This window comes from Myotis myotis, unplaced genomic scaffold (genome assembly GCF_014108235.1).
Source record: "Myotis myotis isolate mMyoMyo1 unplaced genomic scaffold, mMyoMyo1.p scaffold_m19_p_5, whole genome shotgun sequence".
Lineage (NCBI taxonomy): Eukaryota > Metazoa > Chordata > Mammalia > Chiroptera > Vespertilionidae > Myotis > Myotis myotis.
The window spans coordinates 9,752,571-9,773,566 of NW_023416357.1; the positions used below are offsets into that span (position 1 = coordinate 9,752,571).

The window sequence follows — 20,996 nt, forward strand, 5'->3', positions numbered from 1 at the left end:
TTATCCGCCCACGCAGGACGCTGTCCACCCCACGGAGCAGCGGGGAGAGGGAAGGAAGGTGCCTCGAGCAGTTAAGGACGTGAGCACAGGGCCAACAGCTGCATTGCGGCCTGGCTCTGGCCTCCGCTCACCAAGTGATGCGGGCAAATGGGTCAGTCTGTCCAAGTTCAGCTGCCTCGTTTGCAAAGCGGAGCTAATGGGCCTTGCCTCATGGCTTCTGATGAGGGCTTTATTAGCTAACACGTGAAAAGCACTTAGCACAGTGCTTGGCACATGGTGAGTACGCAGAACGTGGTGGCTGCCCATTTTTATTACTGTGAGAGAATAACAACTTAAAATAATAATTATGGAAAATTCCAATTCTGGGCTACAAAATTGATTTTGATTCTTTACAGTTGTTTGTGACTCTTGGTATCCCGTAAGAACATGTTGAATGCAGAGCTGGGGTGCTTCGTTGCAAATAAGACATACAAGGCCTGGCCTTACCTACCTCCCAGGTGTGAGAGTGGTCTCTTGGATGTCCCCCCAAAAGGGCACACAAAGATGAGATGGTTGGGTACCAAATGCTCTTTTTTTGTTTTGTTTTGTTAATGCTGCCACTGCGGAGAGGGAAGGGCCAGCCTCCAAAGCTGATTTGTGTTCGGGACGAGGAAGCGAAAATGTTTGGTAACACTTTTCAGTATCTGTGGGTTGTGTTCAGAGAAGAGAGAGGTCTGATTTCGGAGGCTCCGTTTCATGCTTCCACTCCAGCTCCTCAGAGAGCCAGCTCAGTTAGAACTAAGCCAGTTATTCGGAAGCTCTCTGCACCGGACAGTTAACGAAACGAATGGACAAGAGCGGACGTGGGCCCACTCTATGAAAATGGGTTTCACCAGCCTATGAGTCACCAGATTTGAACCTGAGCTAAAAGGCCAATCCCCGGGGGTGAAGCCTTCACACAAGCACGCTTGTCCCCCCGCTGTACGGCAGGGCCCATTCCCCAGCCTCCAGGCTCCGCGCAGCCAGGCCCCTCGGCATCCCTCGTCCCAGCCCAGCTCTGTGCCAGCAGGAAGCCACTGAAAGTGGACCAGGCGGAGGGGAGATCTCCGACATACACAGAAGGATGCCATTGGTTTGGGCCCTAGTGGAGTTTGAGGTCCCAGGAGGGAAAATGATCACCTCCTCAAACCCCCTAAGCACAACCTTTAGCCATTTAAACTGGCTAAAGTCAGCTCTATGTGTTTTTTCTATAAAAATATAATTATTTTTAATATCTCGGCCAAAATAGCATAAGCCCTACCCGGTTTATCTGGGAAGGGCAGAACCGAAGGGTCGGGAGGGTTAGGACTAGCTGCCCCGATGAGAGAACAGACGTGTGGCAGGACAACAGCCGTGCACCATGACTCTTGTCACTGTCTCTTAGAAGTCAGTTCCCAGGCAGCTCCTGGATCCACAGACTCATGACTCCCCATCCCTGACACACAAATAAAGTGGCAACATGATTACACCTAGAACCAGAGCAGGGGAGGGGCCTGGCCTTGGTAACTAAGGGCCAAGGGAGCCTAAACATGTGGGCTGTCTGTCAACAGGACAGAGCGAGGCAGCTGGCACCCACCTCCCAAGGTGAGCTGGAGGAGGGCAGCCCATCCAGGCCAGTCTCTGTCCCCCTGTGATGGAGACGGTGCCACATTCAGCCTCTGCGCTTGGAGGGAACTCGACAGGCACTGCCAAAGGTGGCTCTGAGTCCAGCAGAGATGCTGTGCCCTCTGCTCCTCACTCAAGGAAGTGGGCGCATGAAGACCCAGTCCCCTAGACTGTTTCCCTCATCTCTGCCATCACCCATCACCCCCCTCCATCATATCCTGGCTTTTTAAAAAGAAATTTTCTTGCCCGGCTGGGTGTGGCTCAGTGGTTGATCATTGACCTGTGAACCAGGTTCAAATCCCCGTCGGGGCATAGGCCCAAGTTGTGGGCTCATTCCCCAGTAGGTGGCGTGCAGGAGGCAGCCGATCAATAATTCTCTCACCATTAATGTTTCTATCTCCCTCTCACTCTCCCTTCCTCTCTGAAATTAATAAAAAAATATAATTTAAAAAAATAAAAATAAAAGTTTTTTTTCCCATGCCAGGCAGTGGGGGAAATTAGAAGGGACATGTTACTTTCCTGTCTTTTTCTAAGGAAAAGGTTATATTTTAAACTTAAAACACATGCTCTGTATGTAATGAAACCATTTGGTTTTTTGTCTAAATGTAATAGTTTAAAAATAAAGGTTAAATATTTCTTTAAAGCAAAATTCAACTTGGGTTCATGAGGATGGGCGTTGGGAGCTGTGTTTGGAAGAGCCCCCTGACCCATCCTGCTTCAGTTGTATGTGCTTTGGAGCTAATGGATTTGGGGTCATCCAAAGAGGGTTTGTGGTCCATGGGGGACAGGGGCCTGACATGCCAACGCTGAGAAGCTGTGGAACACACAGAGCTAACCTGTCTAGGTCAAATCCAGACCTGGCAAGCAGTGGCCCACATCTTTAGGACATTTTAATACCAACTTTAATACTAGGAGTGTTCTAAACACAGTTTGTAACCCTCCTGCCAGTGTATGGAAGCCTCGTCCCCTGGGCTCTCTTGTTAAACCGTTCCCTTTCATGCACTATTATTTTCAGTTTGAAACTCAAGATAAAATAAATCGTATTATAGTTCAATGACCCACCTATTCCTAATGTTTAAAAATCTTTCTTCTACTATAAATGCACACATACATACATGATTTATCCTTGCTTCTACCCACATTTTTCCCATCAGGGCTGAGTCTTTCTCTCATCCAAGGGTTTGCAACGTTTAAGAAACTCAACCAGAATTGAAGCGATAGTTCCCTGTCTGGGACCCTGGTGTTTCTGCCATTTGAATTCCCAGTTCTTTCAACAGCTGATGAGCAGCTGTCCCAAGGACCTCCTGATATTGCACAAGTTTCCTCCTGGTGCCAACAGACCAGCCTGAGAAACAGCTGGAAAGGAGGAAGCCTGTGTCTTCCCCCAGCACCTCATTCCTTCCTCCCAGGCCCTGCCCTCCCCACAGTGCCATTCCCCCTCCCCCGGCAGAGCTCACAGACCTCCAGTCTGGCCTGCCAGCCCCCACACCTGGGGCTGCACGGGGCCACTCCTGCTGCCCATTTCCTCTGCCACAGATTCCCTGGCTCTGTCTCCTTGATTCATAAACCCTCTTTTCAAGCAGATAGCCTAGTGAAGAATAAACCAATACGAACTCATTCCACCCAAGTAGCAATTCTAATTTAAGAAAGTATTCCCAGTTATTCCATTGCCTCCTGCACCCCTCACTACATTCAGTCCCGTACTTCTCTCCCTAAATGCCTTTGACCACCCTGTTCCCTCCTTTCCTTTCCCTATTGCAGTGATGGTGAACCTTTTGAGCTCGGCGTGTCAGCATTTTGAAAAACCCTAACTTAACTCTGGTGCCGTGTCACATATAGAAATTTTTTGATATTTGCAACCATAGTAAAACAAAGACATATTTTGATACTTATTTTATATATTTAAATGCCATTTAACAAAGAAAAATCAATCAAAAAAATGAGTTCGCTTGCCACCTCTGACACGCGTGTCATAGGTTCGCCATCACTGCCCTATTGCCATCTATTAAACTTTACCCATCCTTCAAGGTTGCTAAGAAACACCACCTCCACCTTGAAGCCTTCCGTGAACAACCAGAGCAATCATTCCCTCTTCTGAACTCTTAGGGAGCCTAATGAGCACTTACTCACACTCCTTTATAATACAGTTTTTAATCATACCCCTGAAGCAAGAGTAACTCCTTAGACACACATGACCCTCCCATATGCCCAGCACAATGTTCTGTATATAATCAACGCTTATTAAATATCAATGGAATGAATGCAGGAGACCAAAAAAAGTACTGAGATGGTAATTTCTAGTTCTTTCTCCAACCTAAAGGTAGGGACCAAATCTTATGAATTATCACGTCCGCACAGTGCTATATGGTGCTTGCCTAGTAGGACCCCAAAGATGGCTTGCTGGGGTCAATCAGTCACTCAGACAGATGGGACTTGGGAGAGCAGTGTTACATCCTTTCACATGTTTGCACTATTCCCGCTGCGGGAGACGAGTCGGAGCGGTCCTTTGATTGCTCTGCATTTTTGTTCAGGTCCCCATGGCAGCAGACCAGGGAATTTCCTTTCCCAAAATTCTGACTTTTGTCTGCAGTGAACTTCCTGGCATCTCTTTTCCATTCAATGCATACCCTGCTGTGGTTTGCAGTCATCTGGGTAAAGGGCGCTCTCTGCAGAGTGGGGCAGAGATGAATAACTCCGTGGTGGAATGCAAATGTGAAGACCCAGCTTCCTTATTAACTCAGTGTTCTCCGAGTGTCCTTCGTGCTTTGTTCTGTTGTTCGTTTGTTTGTTTTCATCTGATTCAAGGTCTAAGAAAAGAGGAACTTGCTTGTGGAGAAACCAAAAAAAAAAAGGAACTCATAAGCAAATATGAAATATGTTGATCCCATTCAGCCCATGTTTGTTTCCCCTTTTTTTTCTATATTCTGTCATTAAATGTCAATTTCTAGTTACAAAGTGGAAAAGAAAAATGCTTTTCTGGGTTTGGAGAGACTTTTAGATTTCTGGGTTCATGCCTTCTGTCTCTTTCAGGGGTAGGGGAGAAGAGGCTAGAATTTCATGTTCTCTGCATATCACTGGAATGTCCTGCATGTTTGCAATGTTCTCATGGCTCTTCATATAATTAAGGAAAAAAATCAGAAGTATAGGAAGGAGTCCAAGGCATCAGGAAAACTCTCCCAAACATAGGACATCCGTGAGGAGGTAGACATGGGACACAGTGGTCTAGAGAAGGGTAGTAACCAATTTCTACCTCAAGGTCACCTGCACCTGAGTGTTACTCAGCCTGGAGAATGCCATCCACATGCCCTGGTTCCTTTCACCAGGAGTTGGAGAAATGTTGGGGGTCAGAGGAGCCTGGTTTAAAGGAAAGTAAGATCTACGTTCTTGTCTCAGGACCCCATGCTTTTTATTAACACAATTTGTCCTTAGGCGAGGCAGAGATAAACACTTAAAAGGGTCAGGTTTTTTACACAGAAGCATTGTCAGAATGGGGGAATTAGCCTACGGCTGTTCAGGTGTTTGGCCAGTAGGAGGCAATAACATGTAGATTAAGATACCCTTTAGCTGTCTGGCAGCCAAGCAGTCATTCCTTTTCAGGTTTGGGGAAATGCCTTCAGCCATTCCCAATAGGTGACTACATGTGAGACTCAACCCTGTTGAGTCCCCAAGTTCCATCAACCTTTTGATAAAACTCGTGAAATTATGACATGCTGGACTTGGCTTCTGGCAGAGAAACACCCAGGATTAAGGGCTCGCAGTTCTGTGGGAATCTCTCCAGTTTGGCAGTTAGTTGACTGTCTACTGTGTTTTAATGGACATTTCTCAACCTCCCTAAGCCTCAGAACCCTCCTTTGTAGAATGAGGATAATAAACCACCTACCAATGAATCACTTGGCTTAGGAGCTGGCACTCACATGCCGTCAGTGAGTAGGTGTTCTTCCTATTGGCAGAAAGAAGTACCAAACGGCCCCTGATCCTTCTGCAGACCCTGGCGATGCCTACGAATGTGACACATCTTGGAAATGGTGTCACTAAAGTACTTGCTCATAAATATTTGTGTCCTGCTCATTGAATCTGATTGTCAGGCACCTCGCTTTGACTTGAGCTATAGCATGGTTTTGAAACAATTCATCCTTTTTTACCCTCCATTTCAGGAACACTCAAGAATGGACTCAAGAATGGAAAGAATGCCCTGATTACGTCTCTGCGGGAGAAAACAGCTGTTACTTTAACGCATCGTATACCTCCATCTGGGTGCCCTACTGCATCAAGCTCACTAACAATGGTGGTACTGTGGATCAGAAGTGCTTCTCTGTCGAGGAAATAGGTAAATCACAGGTTTGTGTTTCATTTGACATGGCTTTAGATTAAGTAAGCGGGGAGGTCTACAACGTTCAAATGTGTTTGTGTAGGAAGACCTTGTCCCTGTGCTCAACAGGTGGATGGAGGTCTAATTGACCGGCACGAGATCAGCTGCTGAACAAGAAGGAAAGGGCAGCGGGGACTTAAGTTGGCTCTAATATAAGAGAATCTGGCAGCAAATGTTGAAAAGGAAAGAGTGGGAGCCTTGTGGAATCTTCCTTGAGGACGTGTTTAAGCTGGATTGGATTGTGTGCCACTGCGGGGGGGCAAACTCAATGTACTCTTAAGATTCCTTCTCTCTTAATCATTCAATATGATTATTATATATCTGCTGATATAGCTTGGCCTTCATCTCTTCCATTGCTCTAGTAAGTGCCTAGATTTTCTTTTAACACAAAGCACAGTAACTCAGGGGTTTTACATTTACAAAACAGCCCAAATCTGTATAAAGACATGTTTATAAGATCTCCAGACAAACATTGGAGATAATCAGCGCAATGAACTAAGCTGCAGACAGACTACTTGCCCATCATGTGGACCCAGGGGAAATGCAACAAAAGAACACAAGCAGCTATAATTGGGATGTTTAAACTATAGTAGTATAAACAGCTAAGTGGAAAAAAATCAAAGAAGGACTTTGAGTAGCTGACATCAGTGCCTCAAATCTACCCACAAAAGCTCATTTGTTGCGCATAGGAATTCCTTGGAGCTTCTCTCGGATGGGCTGTTCTTGTCTGGTTTCCCAGGCATCGGCAAATGGAAAGAGACAGAGAGAAAGTGGCTAGGAGCTGCAGAGAAAAACAAGTAGATCTGATAGCCTAACTTTGAGAGAGAAAATTAAGAAAACTTAAGCAGAAAAGAGAACCTAACTGCATAGGTTAGAGCGACTACTGAGTATATGTCCTAACACGCCTAAGTGTAGCTATTGAGTGGTTAAGTGGGTAGTACTAAGAATACTGGGTCAAGACCCATGTCCTGACCCTGTGTCTGCCAGTTGCCAGCCCCACTCTTGTACCTGGCTGAGTTACTGAGTGCCAGCCATGAGCTGGGCACTAACTGGGCACTGTGCCCAGGTGTGATGGCTACAGAATAAATAACATACAGTCAAGTCAAAGAGTCAGGCATGTTGACAAATAATTGCAATCAATAATAAGTAAGTGCCATAGTGGGTGCTGGACTCCAGGTGTGTGGGACACATAGCCAGCCAAGGTGGGAGCCAGAGGTGCGACAGATTGACTGAGGAAGGGCTGCACAGAGATGGGGACAGTTCAGTTGCTCCTGAAAGCATGTGTGGGGGTTGCCAGGTGTACAAGATGGACTGTGTCTTCCAACAACTACTACATTCCAAACGTGACAAATAGCACAGAAATTTCAAAGACTCAGGAGCAGTTAGGCAGGCCCGACTGGTCAGCCACAGACATCAGCAGTGATGCCCCACAAAGGAATTTGGACTTTATCTTACTGGCAAGGGGCACATTTGAGGATGTTTAAGTAGGCACATGACCTAAGGATAGTAATAGCTAACACTTCCAAAGCGTTTATCATGATTCAGATCTAATAACCATGGGAGATAGGTTCTTATCATCCCCATTTTACAGATGACGAAACTGAGGCTCAGAGCATTAAATGACTAGCCCTGGGTCAATTTGGAGATGTGTGCAGTCTCAGGTGCCTTTTAAACATCTCAGAGGAGTTGGCAGGTATGGCACATGGAAGTATAGAGGTCAGGAGAGGTCGCCGTGCCTTCTCATCAGGGCCCGTTCATCTTCTGTTTAAAGTAGGGAAATTTTAAAGATGTCACATGAGTAATATGTTTTAGAAAATCTCCCATGAAAAACATTTTTTATAGTTCGGTCACTTATAAGGTTAAGCTTTGGTTATCAGAACATCAGTCCCCAACAAATCCAGAAAAGAAGGTATGACTGTCAGTATGCGGCATATGTAGCTTAGCTGTTTTGCAAATCCCTCTAATTTAATTTCCCAAATGTAGTCATGATTAGTCAAATTTGGACTTTCTCTATTTTTTTTTTAAAGTGGTGCTCACTCCACAGTGGCCGTTAGCAACCTCCCTCACAGAGAATGTTTCAGCTTTGGTTGAAAGAGGAGTTCCCCTCTTTGGCCACCAAATATTAACAGCCAGTAAGAGCTCCCCACAGGGTATATTTGTAGGCCTATCTCTGATCAACCCTGGGGACCCATATGTTGCCACATTCCAGGTGACCTCCGTATAATAGAAAAGAAAGTAAATTTTACTCCGTGTCTGGTACTGGGACCCAAATAGCAACATTTTATTGGGGACTATCTAGAACAGGGGTGGGGAACTTCCGGCCCGCGGGCCTTATAAGGTCCTCGAAATCATTTGGTCGGGCCCTGCCACGGCAGTAGGAGTGAGTTAATTACACGTTTGGCCAAATACAGCAGGCTAATTTTTAAGTTGATAATTTGGTATGGCCCACAAATGATGTTATAAATATCCAAATGGCCCTTGGCAGAAAAAAGGTTCCCCACCCCTGATCTAGAATGTACATTTAGATAGAGTTCCTGGCTTTAGAGTCCATCTTTCTCTTCATCGGCCTTTGGGAAATTGCGGTCTTTGTGGTGCTAACAGGCGAAATGCAGCAGATCTACCCAAGAATGTGCAGTTGGTAGAAACCAAGCAAAACACTGTTGCCAGTTGTTCACATGGGTTAAGTGAAGGAAAACAGGGCAGCGTCACCATGTGAGAGAGCCGTGCAGTGCCTCCCTCCTTAGGTCTGGGGACATGATCGCATGTGGCTGGGAAGACCAGCCAAGGAGCGCTGGCTGAGTGTTGGGAAGGACTGTGCTGGTAGCAACACAGAAGTGAGTGAAGCAAGGCCCTTGCCGCAGCTCATGAACAGTTTGGAAGAAAAAAGTCCCCTCTACCCCGAGTCCCTAATATAGCCACGTGTTTAAATGCCATAGATCTTTCTCACTCTGTTCCTTAGTTAGAATGAATCCCTTTGCCAAATCCCAAAGCATTAATTCTATCAGAGCTCAAAGAAATGCAAAACCCAGACGATCTTTAAGAAAAGTTATAGTTCAGACTTTAAACTCGAAAAGGACTTTTATACGGGATTTTTAAAGTTACACACAGATCACCCTTAAGGAAAAATTGGTGCTCTCTAGTAAAGTGAGAATAGACTGATAGGATTATTAGAAGAATTGAGAGTATGAATAACGAAATGTGTAAAGTAACGTGGTCTCTTCAGAAGAAAGCATTCCGTCACTACCCAGCTGTGTACTAACTCTCCATTGAAACGCACAGTACAACCAGATCCACCCATCGGCCTCAACTGGACTTTGCTGAACACCAGCCTGACGGGGATTCATGCGGATATCCAGGTGAGATGGGAGCCACCTTCCAACGCAGATGTTCAGAAAGGCTGGATCGTCCTGGAGTACGAGCTGCAATACAAAGAGATAAACGAGACCCAATGGAAAATGGTAAGATATCACTACAAATCACACTGGAAACGTTTTGAATTGTCTTCCTTTGATTCAACACCCCTTCTCATGGGTATATGTCCTTTTGACCTAGTACCACATGGCCATGCTATATGCTGCATCATTTCTTATTGGAGGAAAATAATCAGAAAAGTATCATCTTGAGGTCCTGTCCAATAGCATGGAGCTTCTATGGAAGCCTCTGGAAGGAAAAGGATACTATGTCCCCAGTCATCCTTGCTGTCCAGTTTAACTTTAGAACAAACTTGTATACTCTAGCCACTTAGCTGTCTTTGGGGATGTGGCTAAACATGGGAAGGGTCATGATCAAGGTCAACAGTGAGCTACGGCTAAATATTCTCCCATGATGTTAGTTGCTACTCCTCACTAGAGCTTCGTTAAAGTAAGTTCTTGAGTGACTCCAGGAGGGAAATGGAGGGAGGGAATGTGCCCTTTAGAGGCTTCAGAAGGATATTTGGTTAAATACCTCAGGGGACAATCAAGCTAAGAGGTTTTTAAGTCTGCAAGGAGCATGGTACTGGTTGACCTCTGAACTCCTCGCTTCCTTGCCAAGCGTGTGGGAACCGGGCACTTAGATAAATTCCGCATGGCACACAGCATGAAGAAAAACAGGATTATCATGCTGCTCCCAATATAACTAATTCTAAATCAGTCTGACCACAGCCACAGCCCCAGCCAAGTCCAGTGGTTTCTGGCTGGGCATCAGTCATGCCCAGCGTCTGGCACAGCCTCACCGCCGACTCTTCAGACACCGGGCCCTGTCCATTCAGTGAACTGCTGAAGAAGCGGCTGATTTTGTCACCGGAGGAAAGCTAAATTTGGAGCAGCTTTGCACAGTTAAATATTGGGCTTTGAGGTTCTGTTTTCGGCATCGTTTTAATTTAGATATCCATTCTGTGACCTGGTGTAAAAAAAGCCTGGTTGGATGCTGAGTCAAACGAGACTTTCTAAATCCAAGCTCGTCAAACATGTAGCCAGCCACCAGGGAGTGAAATAACCACTGTACCCAGGTACCCCAGGGCAGCCGATCTCAAAGCAGGAACTGTAGACCCCTGAGGGTCCCTGAGACCCTTTCAGCAAGTCTGCAAGGTCAAGACTATTTTCATAATAATGCTAAAATGTTATTTCTTTTTTTCACTGTGGTGAGATTTGCCCTGACGGTACAAAAGCAGTGATGGGGAAACTGAGGCCGCCTTAGCACAGAGCATGGCAGTAATACCGACTCGTACTGCTGATCACAGAGCACTCACAGGGAAGGGAGGGAGGGAGCCAGTTGCACACAAGAGCGCCCTTGATACAGCTTTGAAAATTTTCAGTTTTGTTCCAGCCCGACCTTTGAGGACACAGCTTTTTAATATTCTGGGTGCCGCATGGAGGCCCAGGTAAAGCGCTTTTGCTGCCTACGCGGTGCTGATGGTTGTCTTGAGAAAAAGCGCTTACCCAGCGGGGCTGCCAGTGGAACTCGCTGCTTCTGTAGGGAACCCGGTTGGGAGCACCAGTTGTACCTGGAAGAACCACTGGTAGACTGGTAGATTTGAGTTAGCAAATATTTGGCAAACATTTCTTAAAAAAAAAATGAAGTAAGCTCATCACTTCAAGAAAAACAATTGACAGTATTTGTTGCCGATGAAAAATCCAAGCTTCCAAGGGAAAATCGGAATTTTGGAAAACCTTCTTGTACAACCATGAACTTGTTAGCTTCCCATCTTTGAAGACACTCCTGATGAGATGAATGATGATACCGTTAGCAAAAGTGATTTTTTTATATTGCATAATAAAATATGTGTACATTTAGAAAATCTGCATAACTCAGGGAACCAATCTTTTCCAAATGATCAGTACGTGGTGTAATGAAAATCACGCATGGGGAAATGGTCCATTCAGAGTATCAGAGGGAATGGTGGATGCTAACGGAACAGCGTACAGAAGATTCACTGATACGGTTTCCAATTCCACACTGTAGCTAGCCTCTAAGAATATACCACTTGCTGAGTTTGGCTGTTGGTGTAAAAGAATATCCACAATTATCTGAAAAGCCTATCAAAATACCCTTCCTTTTCCTCAATTTTGTTCATGCATGTCAACCAAAACAACACATCCTAACAGGTTTAGTTAGGAGCCGATGTAAAAATACAGCCATCTTCTACCAAACAGATTTGCAAAAATGTAAAACAATGGCATTCTTTTAACTACAATCTTATTGTTTGGGAAAGTACAATAATTCTTATAAAAAATATTAGGTTACCATTAAATCAATTTATTGTTTTAATATTAAAATTAGCACATTTTAATTTCTCAGTTTTCATTTCTAATATGGTAAATAATGATAGTATAACCCAAATCAACCAAATCCTTATGATTCACAATAATTTTTAAGAGTGTCAAAGAATCCTGAGACTAAAAAGCTTGGCAAGCTAGAAAAAGCAGGGATGTATTTCGGAACATTAGAATTCATTCATTTTCTAATCATAGTTTCAAGTCTGAAAGACCAGGGCACGTAGTCATGTCTAAGCTACAAATAGGTAGCTTGCATCCTGAGCTATGAGCTAGGTGCATGGGAGCCTGGGACTCAGTTAAGTGATGCTCAGAGCTGCCTCCCAACAAGGCCTCATCACACTCTTCATTGGACCCTGCTAAACGTCCCATTAGATCGTTCCAAGGCGTCCATTAATGTTTACTTTTATGAGTGAAGTTACATATTCATAGTATTTGTAAGGTTGGTCATTTGCAAGGGTCTCAACTAAAGTGGTTGTGAATATCAAGGGCCTCTTCATAAGAATCGCCCTCTCTCTGGAAGAAACTCGCAGTCAAATGGGTTATGAGCACAAATGCCATAAGCGTAAAAAGAGGGGAGGTTTGGGAGTAGAAGGGAAAAGGCTAGTGTTTGTTGCTTATATCGGGAATCCATGTTACTACTTGGCAATGTTGAATTTGGTATTGTATCTTTTTTTAAATTAAATGCATTTTTAATATAAAAGTAATACTAATGGCCATGTAGTTACTTACACTATTTACCTGCTAGATAAGTTAATAATTGATGGTTTTCTTTCAGGGCTTACCAAGTGGCATAGAATTATCTATAGCGTATGAGCCATCTCTTGCTCACCCACTGTATACCTAAAGATAATGAAGGCGTTGTTTGTCCCCAGAGAATTTGCAGTCTAATACAGGAATCTGAGCAGGAAAACTCCAGAAGTAATATATGATGTGTATTATCCGGCAGGATGGTAGGGAAGGTGCCAGGAAAGACTCCTTAGAATTTCAGCAATGCTTACATTTAGGCTTGGCCAGAATGGGCGTTCCCTCGCAGGCAGGTGGCGGAGTTCCATGTGGCGGTGGGAGCTGTGTGAGCAGGTGGGATATGAGCAGATGGAGTGTGGTGTGGTGGGTGTGGAGGGCTGAGAGAGGACGGAGGGGGCCATGGGTCCAATGAGAGCCCCTGTCTGCTTTTATTAGTAGTAAAATCTGTAAAGAAATAACATTGGTGACAATAGCAGAGAAATTAGGGTGTTAAGAATGAAAACATAGGCTTTTAAAATAGTTCAAGAAAAATAGTAAGTTTAATACGCAGAATTCCACCTTTAAAAAGCCTTTTAGGCATGTAACATTCCATACATTGAGCAGCGTCTTTACACAGTGCCAAATTACCGTCCCATGTACACAGGGGACACATAAGAGATACTTTGTGAGTAGCAACTAACTGAGGTGAAAGGAGAATTTGTTGTAGAAACTGAAGGTCCAGCTTCTGACTTAGCAAAACAAATGAGGAGAATATTTATGTGAAAGATCTATGCTGTTGGAAAGATGAGTGTTCCTAGCCTTGTAGAAACAGGAACGGCGTGTTCTACCAGGAAATATACAAAAAGCACATACTGGATACTTAGTCGGAATGTTTGCCTTAGAGGAGAACACCCTCACTAGCTGGGTCTGCTTCTTTGATAGTGACATGTTTTAAACCTGTAACAGCCTCACCTGCCCTTCTCTGGAAGGTAAAAGAACATCCTGGCCTTAAGGCTTATGGGACCCTGGTGTTAATTACCAAGCACTCCTGTGACTTTTCTTTGCAGATTTTGAATAGCACACTATTTGGGAGTGGCTGTGAACCTTCTAGAACACTCAGATTATGTATGTAATTGCTTTTACTAGAATTATTTGAAAATTCAATTAAGCCTTAGCCAGTTTGGCTCAATGGATAGAGCATTGGCCTGTTGACTGAAGGGTTCTGGGTTCGATTCTGGTCAAGGGCATGTACTTTGGTTGCAGGCTTCATCCTAGCCCTAGTTGGGGAGCATATAGGAGGCAACCAATCAATGATGTGTCTCTCTCACATTGATGTATCTCTGTGTGTGTGTGTGTGTGTGTGTGTGTGTGTGTGTGTGTGTGTCCTCCTCTCTTCCACTTTCCACTCTCTCTGAAATCAATGGGAAAATATCCTTGGGTGAGGATTAACCAACAAAAAGAAAGTTCAATTAAGACAACCATAATTTTCCTAGGACCCCTTCCAATTCTTTGATCATATGAACGACTACCCAGAATTTCCAAAGGATGACTATGATTTGTTTTTCTATTCTTATGTTTTCATACAAAACTATGATATCACAACGGGTAGGCAAACATACCTGTAATCTTCTTTATAGTTCTGTCATTTTTCCATAAAAATTTTATTATGCTTTGATGTTAGGATATTTGACAGCCTGGTCTACATAAGTCTATCAAATCTCTGGGTCTATACCAAAATAAGTTTGAGGCCTGTTGTCCATAGAACAAATGATTCTTTGTAAAGTTATTTGCCTTGATCTTTCTTTAAATAGCAACCACCCAGTGCATTTTCACAATATTACCTACTTTACAGATGAATGCAGATGAGCCTTGAAGAGTTTATTGCATTGCGTGTTGACTCTCTAACCAATAAGTGTTATGTTTTGTCTTGAAAGATGGACCCTGTGTTGTCAACATCCGTTCCAGTGTACTCACTGAGACTCGATAAAGAGTATGAAGTGCGCGTGAGATGCAGACAACGAAACTCAGAAAAATACGGCGAGTTCAGTGAGGTGCTCTATGTAACACTTCCTCAGATGAGCCCAGTGCCATGTGAAGAAGGTAAAAATGAAAGATGAAAGTGGCAGCCACGATGGCTTTCGTCGATATATAGTGATGCATTCCCTGAACTGTGTTAGGGTGTTGTCCAAATCAAGATACATTAGCAGCTCATGTCGGGGTGACCTCGAGCTCACTCTCTAAAGCAGGAGGACGATTTAGTGTTTGAATCCTTTAATTCAGGAAAAGTTGTGGGATAGATGCAAGTTACAGAGGGGAAGGTGTTAATGAGGGTTATCTCCAGATATCCGAATTTCAGGTGATTCTATAATTCTAAAATTTGCTACAGTGAGTTGTTTGCATTTATAATCAGAAAAAAAATAGTTTTCAAATACATAATGAAGAAATTCTGCATCTCTGAGGTGGATGCACGACGTGGCATCTAAGAGGAAGCCGAACACTGAGTCAGCACAGGTGGTCGAAGGCAGGTGCTGTTGGATGTTAGAAAGCTCGGGTGTGGCTTTTACCTGGAGAAGTCGTAGTAAGTAGTGGCCAGTTATGCCTGGAACATCTGGAGATCACGTACAAGAGAAATACACAGATAATGAAAGTTTAAAGACATGAAGCCTGTGAATTCATAGTAAGAGAATTCAAGTGTTGGAATACAGTGCTTGATATTATGTGTGTAAAAGGTTATCACTCCCGAATGAGAATGGGCTATAGCTCATCTCCATTAAGGATGAAGTTTATGGGCCGTGGGAGGAGCTGAGGTTTGTTAAAGGACAATCACAGGCTACAGAGAAATGAAATGTGTATTTCTGCATTTACCGTACAGGTAGCATCCATGATACTAAATAGCACTTGAGTCAAAATGTCTATACCTCCATTTTTTTTCCTAAGCTCTATTCAACAGCCTTGCTGTTTCAAACAATTTGATATGATGAAATTCTGGTTTATAAAACACACTTGCCACACGCCCTTAAGCTTATTGTGATGGCATTTCATTCGTTTAACATAGATTATTTTAACTGACTTCTTCTTCCATGTTAAAAAGAAGAAGAAAACAAAGCACCAGCTTTATGCTCTGTTCCTGAACATGTCATTTACATAAAACTAAAAATGCCACCAGACGCAGGTGGTGTTCTCTTTCCCACTGGTTCTCCGTAACACCCATAATATCTCCCGGGGCGATTTTAGTAAGTGAACAAGAACATTAAAATAAGGAAAGCATATCGCAGTAGAAAGGCCTCCTTTAAATAAGGCAACATTAAAGTAAGTACCACCTGCCCTTCTTAATGAAAACACAGTGAACCTCCACCAGTGCAGTAAGAAGGCTGGGGACCAGCTTCAAGGCACTTGTGTTAAAGGAACAAAATAGAAATTCTAGAAACCGATTTCCCGAAGTCTGCTGCAGAGTTCATGAAAATCTGAAGGAGGGAGCCCCCAAAGTGATCTCCCGTCCAAGGAGTTTTTGAGGCTGTGAAATGATAAGCTCTGCAAGTCTAAAAAGTTTCCTTTGTGGTTCAACCATAAAATCTCTGCCCAGCCAGTGTGGCTCAGTGGTTGAGCGTCAACCTATGAACCAGGAGGTCACAGTTCGATTCCTGATCAGGGCATGTGTCCGGGTTGCGGGCTCCATCCCCAATAGGATGTGTGCAGGAGACAGCCCATCTGTGATTCTCTCTCATCATTGGTGATTCTCATCATTGATGTTTCTCTCTCCCTCTCCCTTCCTCTGTGAAATCAATAAAAATATTCAAAATAAAATAGAAAATCAATAAAAACTCTGCCCCCGTCTTTCTGATAGATTCTCAGTCTGGAGGATAAAAACTCTCACCACACTTTTAAAAAAGGAACCAAGTAGACGGTATTGAGGTAAAGTCCCATGTTGCTCAGCAGCCCTGTTTGCTGGAGCTGAAGCCCCCAGTGACACCCCTGAACATATGAGACACATACAGCAGTTTTTCCTTACAACGTGGGCTGTGCTTAAGCTGTGTGCTGCTGTTTTTGTTTTTTTTAATGTGAAAGGAACAGAACAGACCACTATTCTAAATTGTTGTGTTCTGTTTTCAGTGATCATCAGTGAAAGCACTGACTACTAATGGATACAAATTAGGGAATATGTTTATATGAAAAAAGAAAATGCAATGTCAACTTCAGCTCTTGGTTCTCCTGTGTTTCAGATTTCCGGTTCCCGTGGTTCTTAATTATTATCTTTGGAATGTTTGGGCTGACGGTGATATTTTTATTCATGTTTTCTAAGCAGCAAAGGTAGGTGTGACATAGTGTGCCTTCATGTTTCTGCCAGTTGTTTGGATTTCCATGTGTTTTTCCATTCGTTATTTGGTGTTTTCTTTTGCAAATCATGAGTGAAAATTGTAATGAACCCAAGAAAATGTCACCTCAGTTATATATTTACCACTTTGACGTGTGCGTCAGAGAGGGTTCGCAGGTTGGCCTTCTCTCTGGGACGTTGTGCAGGACACGCAGAGGCTAGGCCGCACACCTGGGCATGCACCTCCTAACAAGGCTGTTTCTCAGAGCCGCCTCCTCGCCCCTTCACAGTCCTGAACAAGGTGACACGTTCACAGGAGACCACCGGGAGCTCTGTGCCTTTGGCTGAGCTTCACAGTGTCCTAATCTGATGTACAAGCAAATTGAAGTGGCAAACTAAAGCCACCGAGATAAACCAGTCTAATACACCCTTTTCAGATTTCCTAGCATGGCAATTTCAAGTAATTTCAAGTTTTACTTAAATTATTTGGATACTGCCCTGGCCAGTTTGGCTCAGTGGATAGAGAGTGGACCTGCGGATTGAAGGGTCCCGGGTTCGATTCTGGTCTAGGGTACATGCCTGGGTTGTAGACTCGATCCCCACTGGGGGCATGCAGGAGGCAGCTGATCAGTGATTCTCTCTCATCATTGATGTTTCTATTTCTCCCTCTCCCTTCCTCTCTGAAATCAATAAAAATATTTTTTAAAAAACACTTCTAAATTATTTGGATACTTACGATTTGCTATTTCAAACTCATGTGTCAACACAGCTTAAATTCTTTCTAAGCTTGAAGAGAGTTCTGTCTGTGTTCTCTGGGAGGTAAAAGACTCGGGCTCCAGATGTTATTCTGCCACTGTGTTTGGCCTGGGTGATTCCTTAACCTCTCTGGGTCTTCGTGTTCTCATGGGTATTATGGTCGATTTTGTGACCATTAAAATTCCCTGAAGTTGTAAGATCTGTAATTCTGTGTTTCTTTCTGAAAGAAACTCGGTGCAGACAACAAGAAATTTTCATACAATATTTAGGAAAAATTATTGATCCTGATTGCCAGTTTTCTTACATTTAGAATATTTTTAGAGTCCCATGAGTTAATCTAGCTCCGTCCCCTAGAACTAGGGTCACCAACACTCCCAGTTTGCCTGGGACTTGCCTGTTTTTAGCACTAGAAGTCCAGTGTCCTGAGAGATTCCTGAGTTCCAGGCAAACCGAGATGGTCAGTCATCCCACCCAGAACAGCAGACAAGTTCCCCCAGGACAAGCCAAGAGGCATCTGCAAATCAAAATGTGGTCTATGTGAAGATATGTAAAAGCTTTCTAATTTGATATTTGAAGTTGTATGGATAGCATTTGTCAACCTCAAAAGAACGGGAGTAGCAGGACGAATGCTCAGCATCTGGAGTTCTAGAGTGAGCCTGCCACGTCTCCAGGGGAATCTGCAAGGGTTCCTGTGGGAGAGTGGCTTTACAGTGTTGGCCGGTGGGGAAGCAAAATTCTCACTGCGGAAGTTCATTTTGCACCTCACTTCCTAGCAACATGTCCATTTTACAAACACAACTGTTACTTCTTTAGGGGAAAATAGTAAAAGAATGAATACCTTTTTAAAAATATATCTTATTGATTTCAAAGAGGAAGGGAGAGGGAGAGAGAGAGAGAAACATCAGTGATGAGGAGAATCATTGATTGGCTGCCCCCTGCACACCTCACACTGGGGATCGAGCCCACAACACAGGCATGTGCCCTGACCGGGAATCAAACCGTGACCTCCTGGTTCATAGGTCGATGCTCAACCACTGAGTCATACCAGCTGGGCTAAATACATTTTTAGACCTTTAATTAATTTATATATTTAAGTAACGCCAACAACAAATTTATTTTGTTGATTAATTTTAATTCATTGATCTGTACAGTTGAAGGGCTAGTTTATATGGAACTGCAGCCTATAAAACCCTGATGTATATAAAGTAATTTCCTCTTGATATTAGCTGTCGATGTTGAGTCATTGTGAAAGCTAAATAAATGTTAGTTAGTTTAAATATATTAGCTAATAATATTTCAAAGAAAAAAATAACACTCTCCAAAAATAGGATTTCCGCCCTAGCAGGTTTGGCTCAGTGGATAGAGTGTCAGCCTGCAGACTGAAGGGTCACGGGTTCCATTCTGGTCAAGGGTACATGCTGGGTTTTGGGATCAGTGATATTCTCTCCTCATTGATGTTTCTATCTCTCTCTCCCTCTCCCTTCCTCTCTGAAATCAATAAAAATATATTTAAAAAATAGGATTTCAAAGAAAGTATATTAACCTCTTTCAGAAAAGCGTTTTCTATGAATGAAGTTCTTACCTATAGTTTGTTCAAAACCATCAAATTGTAACAGTTTTAGAAATGGTTTTGTACTTCCAGATTTCCTGTGCTAATGTAAGTTCTTTGCAGAAAAGAAGTACATGTTTTCTTTCATTTGCCCATAAAAACCCTTATCGTCATCTAAATTTCCGTGATTTAATGGAAGTAAGAAATGGTAGACCACATTGGCCAGCAGGTGTGGAAAGAACATGTAGTGCTAGCAATTGGAACAGTAATTAGACTGAGGTGCCCTGTGAGCCTTCCCAGAGCCTTAGGCTGGGAGGCGCTTCAGGGCCTCCGTGTCTTTGCTTGAAGTTTTGAATCCACTTCTCCTTTTTCAAGTCCAGATAATGGAGTCCATGCTCGCAAAACTTGCACTGTGACTTGGATTTCAATAAGAGGATAGCAAAGTCACAAACATAGTTTCATGCCAGGGTCATCTCTGTTCTAGACTCTGTGGTTCCCTCCATGTGACTCGCCCCCAGCCTTGGAGCTGTTACTAATCAGGAAAGAAATAATAACAGAGTCAGCGTGAAACAGCGGGGCACACAGAAAGCCGAAACCAGCCTGCCGACCTGTTACTGGATGTTGTTTTGATTTTGAAGTAAAGATTTTGCTACAGAGTGTTGTACAAAAAGATGGAGTTTCCACATAGAAAGTCATATTTGCAGATTGTCTTTAAAAACTGGAAGATCTAGCGAAACTGGGTTGATGGGACCCTCTGGCAACCTACGCCGAAGCAGGGGCCCAGCTGTCCCATCTGGGAAGGGCGTTCTTTGGTCTGTCACCATGCCCATCTCTCCCTGTGGCGTTGCCACTGTCTTGTCTCATTCACAGGCAGGACATTCTTGGGCCCTGTGGGCCACAGGATTGGGCACCCTGGCATCAGGTCAACCGCAACTCCCAGAAAGCTACCTACCAACACGTGCTTCCGTGTATCAGCCTCTTCCAAAAAGGGAGGCACACGTAAAGATCAAGCGCTAGACACTTGGGGCTCTTTGCTTCCTCTGATTAGGGTTATGGTACGTTTCTGTATGTTTCAAACAATGGAAACATCCATTTAGAGATGCAGAACTGGACAAGAGCAGCACCACAGGGGCAAAGGCCGGGTTCTGCCGGGTGACTTAGATTTGAGCCCAGCTGTGCCAAATATTAATGCATGACTTGAACACCTGCCCTGAACCTCTGACTCTCTCCACAGAAGGCCCTCTCCCTCCCTGGTAGTTGTAAGGACTGCATGAAGTGTTCCGTTTTATAAAGGGCCGAATGCTGAGTGTCTGGGCTCCCTGGGTCATGCAGTCTCTGTCATAGCCAACACAGCCATAGAGAGTATGGAAACTGATGAATATGACTGTGTTCCAATAAAACTTTATTTATAAAAACAGAGGGTATATGGCGATGGAAGATGATTTAGCTTTGGATGGGGTGGGGGCACACAGTGCAATATGCAGATCTCATAACAGAAATCTGCACTGAAACTTTGTGATCCTATTAACCAACGTCATCCCAATAAATGTAATTTTTTTAAAAACTATAAGAAAACAGAAAGCAGATGAGGTTCACCCACAGGCCATAATTTGCCGGCCCATAGTTTAGTGCAAGATGTACCCATCAGTACCTGCTTTATCAGAGGCATTCAAAACATGGCAGTTACCATTAATAATTTATATTGTTTATCTTGTATTCATCAGTAACAGTTTGCTTTAATACTTGCCCCAATGAGTAACCCTAATGGAGGCTAGTCAAAACAACTAATAAAATGAAATTTGGTTTATCCCTTCAGTTAGGTAAGAAAAAAAAAAAAAGCAATGGAAATATTCAGAAAAGGAGCTCCCTGTTGAATAGACTAAACTGTCCATTCACATTGAGTGAATA

The 20,996-nt window shown here is 43.6% G+C and overlaps 1 protein-coding gene across 4 annotated transcripts in view; it reads left to right on the forward strand.

Annotated features, from left to right (window-relative positions):
* Window positions 1–20,996, forward strand: part of GHR (growth hormone receptor) — a 206,012-nt gene that overhangs the window by 180,396 nt on the left and 4,620 nt on the right. For all 4 annotated transcript variants that reach the window (XM_036309526.1, XM_036309527.1, XM_036309528.1 and 1 more), the window contains 4 exons: window positions 5,778–5,950; window positions 9,272–9,450; window positions 14,406–14,571; window positions 16,692–16,779. In XM_036309526.1, coding sequence (XP_036165419.1) covers window positions 5,778–5,950; window positions 9,272–9,450; window positions 14,406–14,571; window positions 16,692–16,779 — 606 coding nt within the window. The remainder of the gene's footprint in view (window positions 1–5,777; window positions 5,951–9,271; window positions 9,451–14,405; window positions 14,572–16,691; window positions 16,780–20,996) is intronic.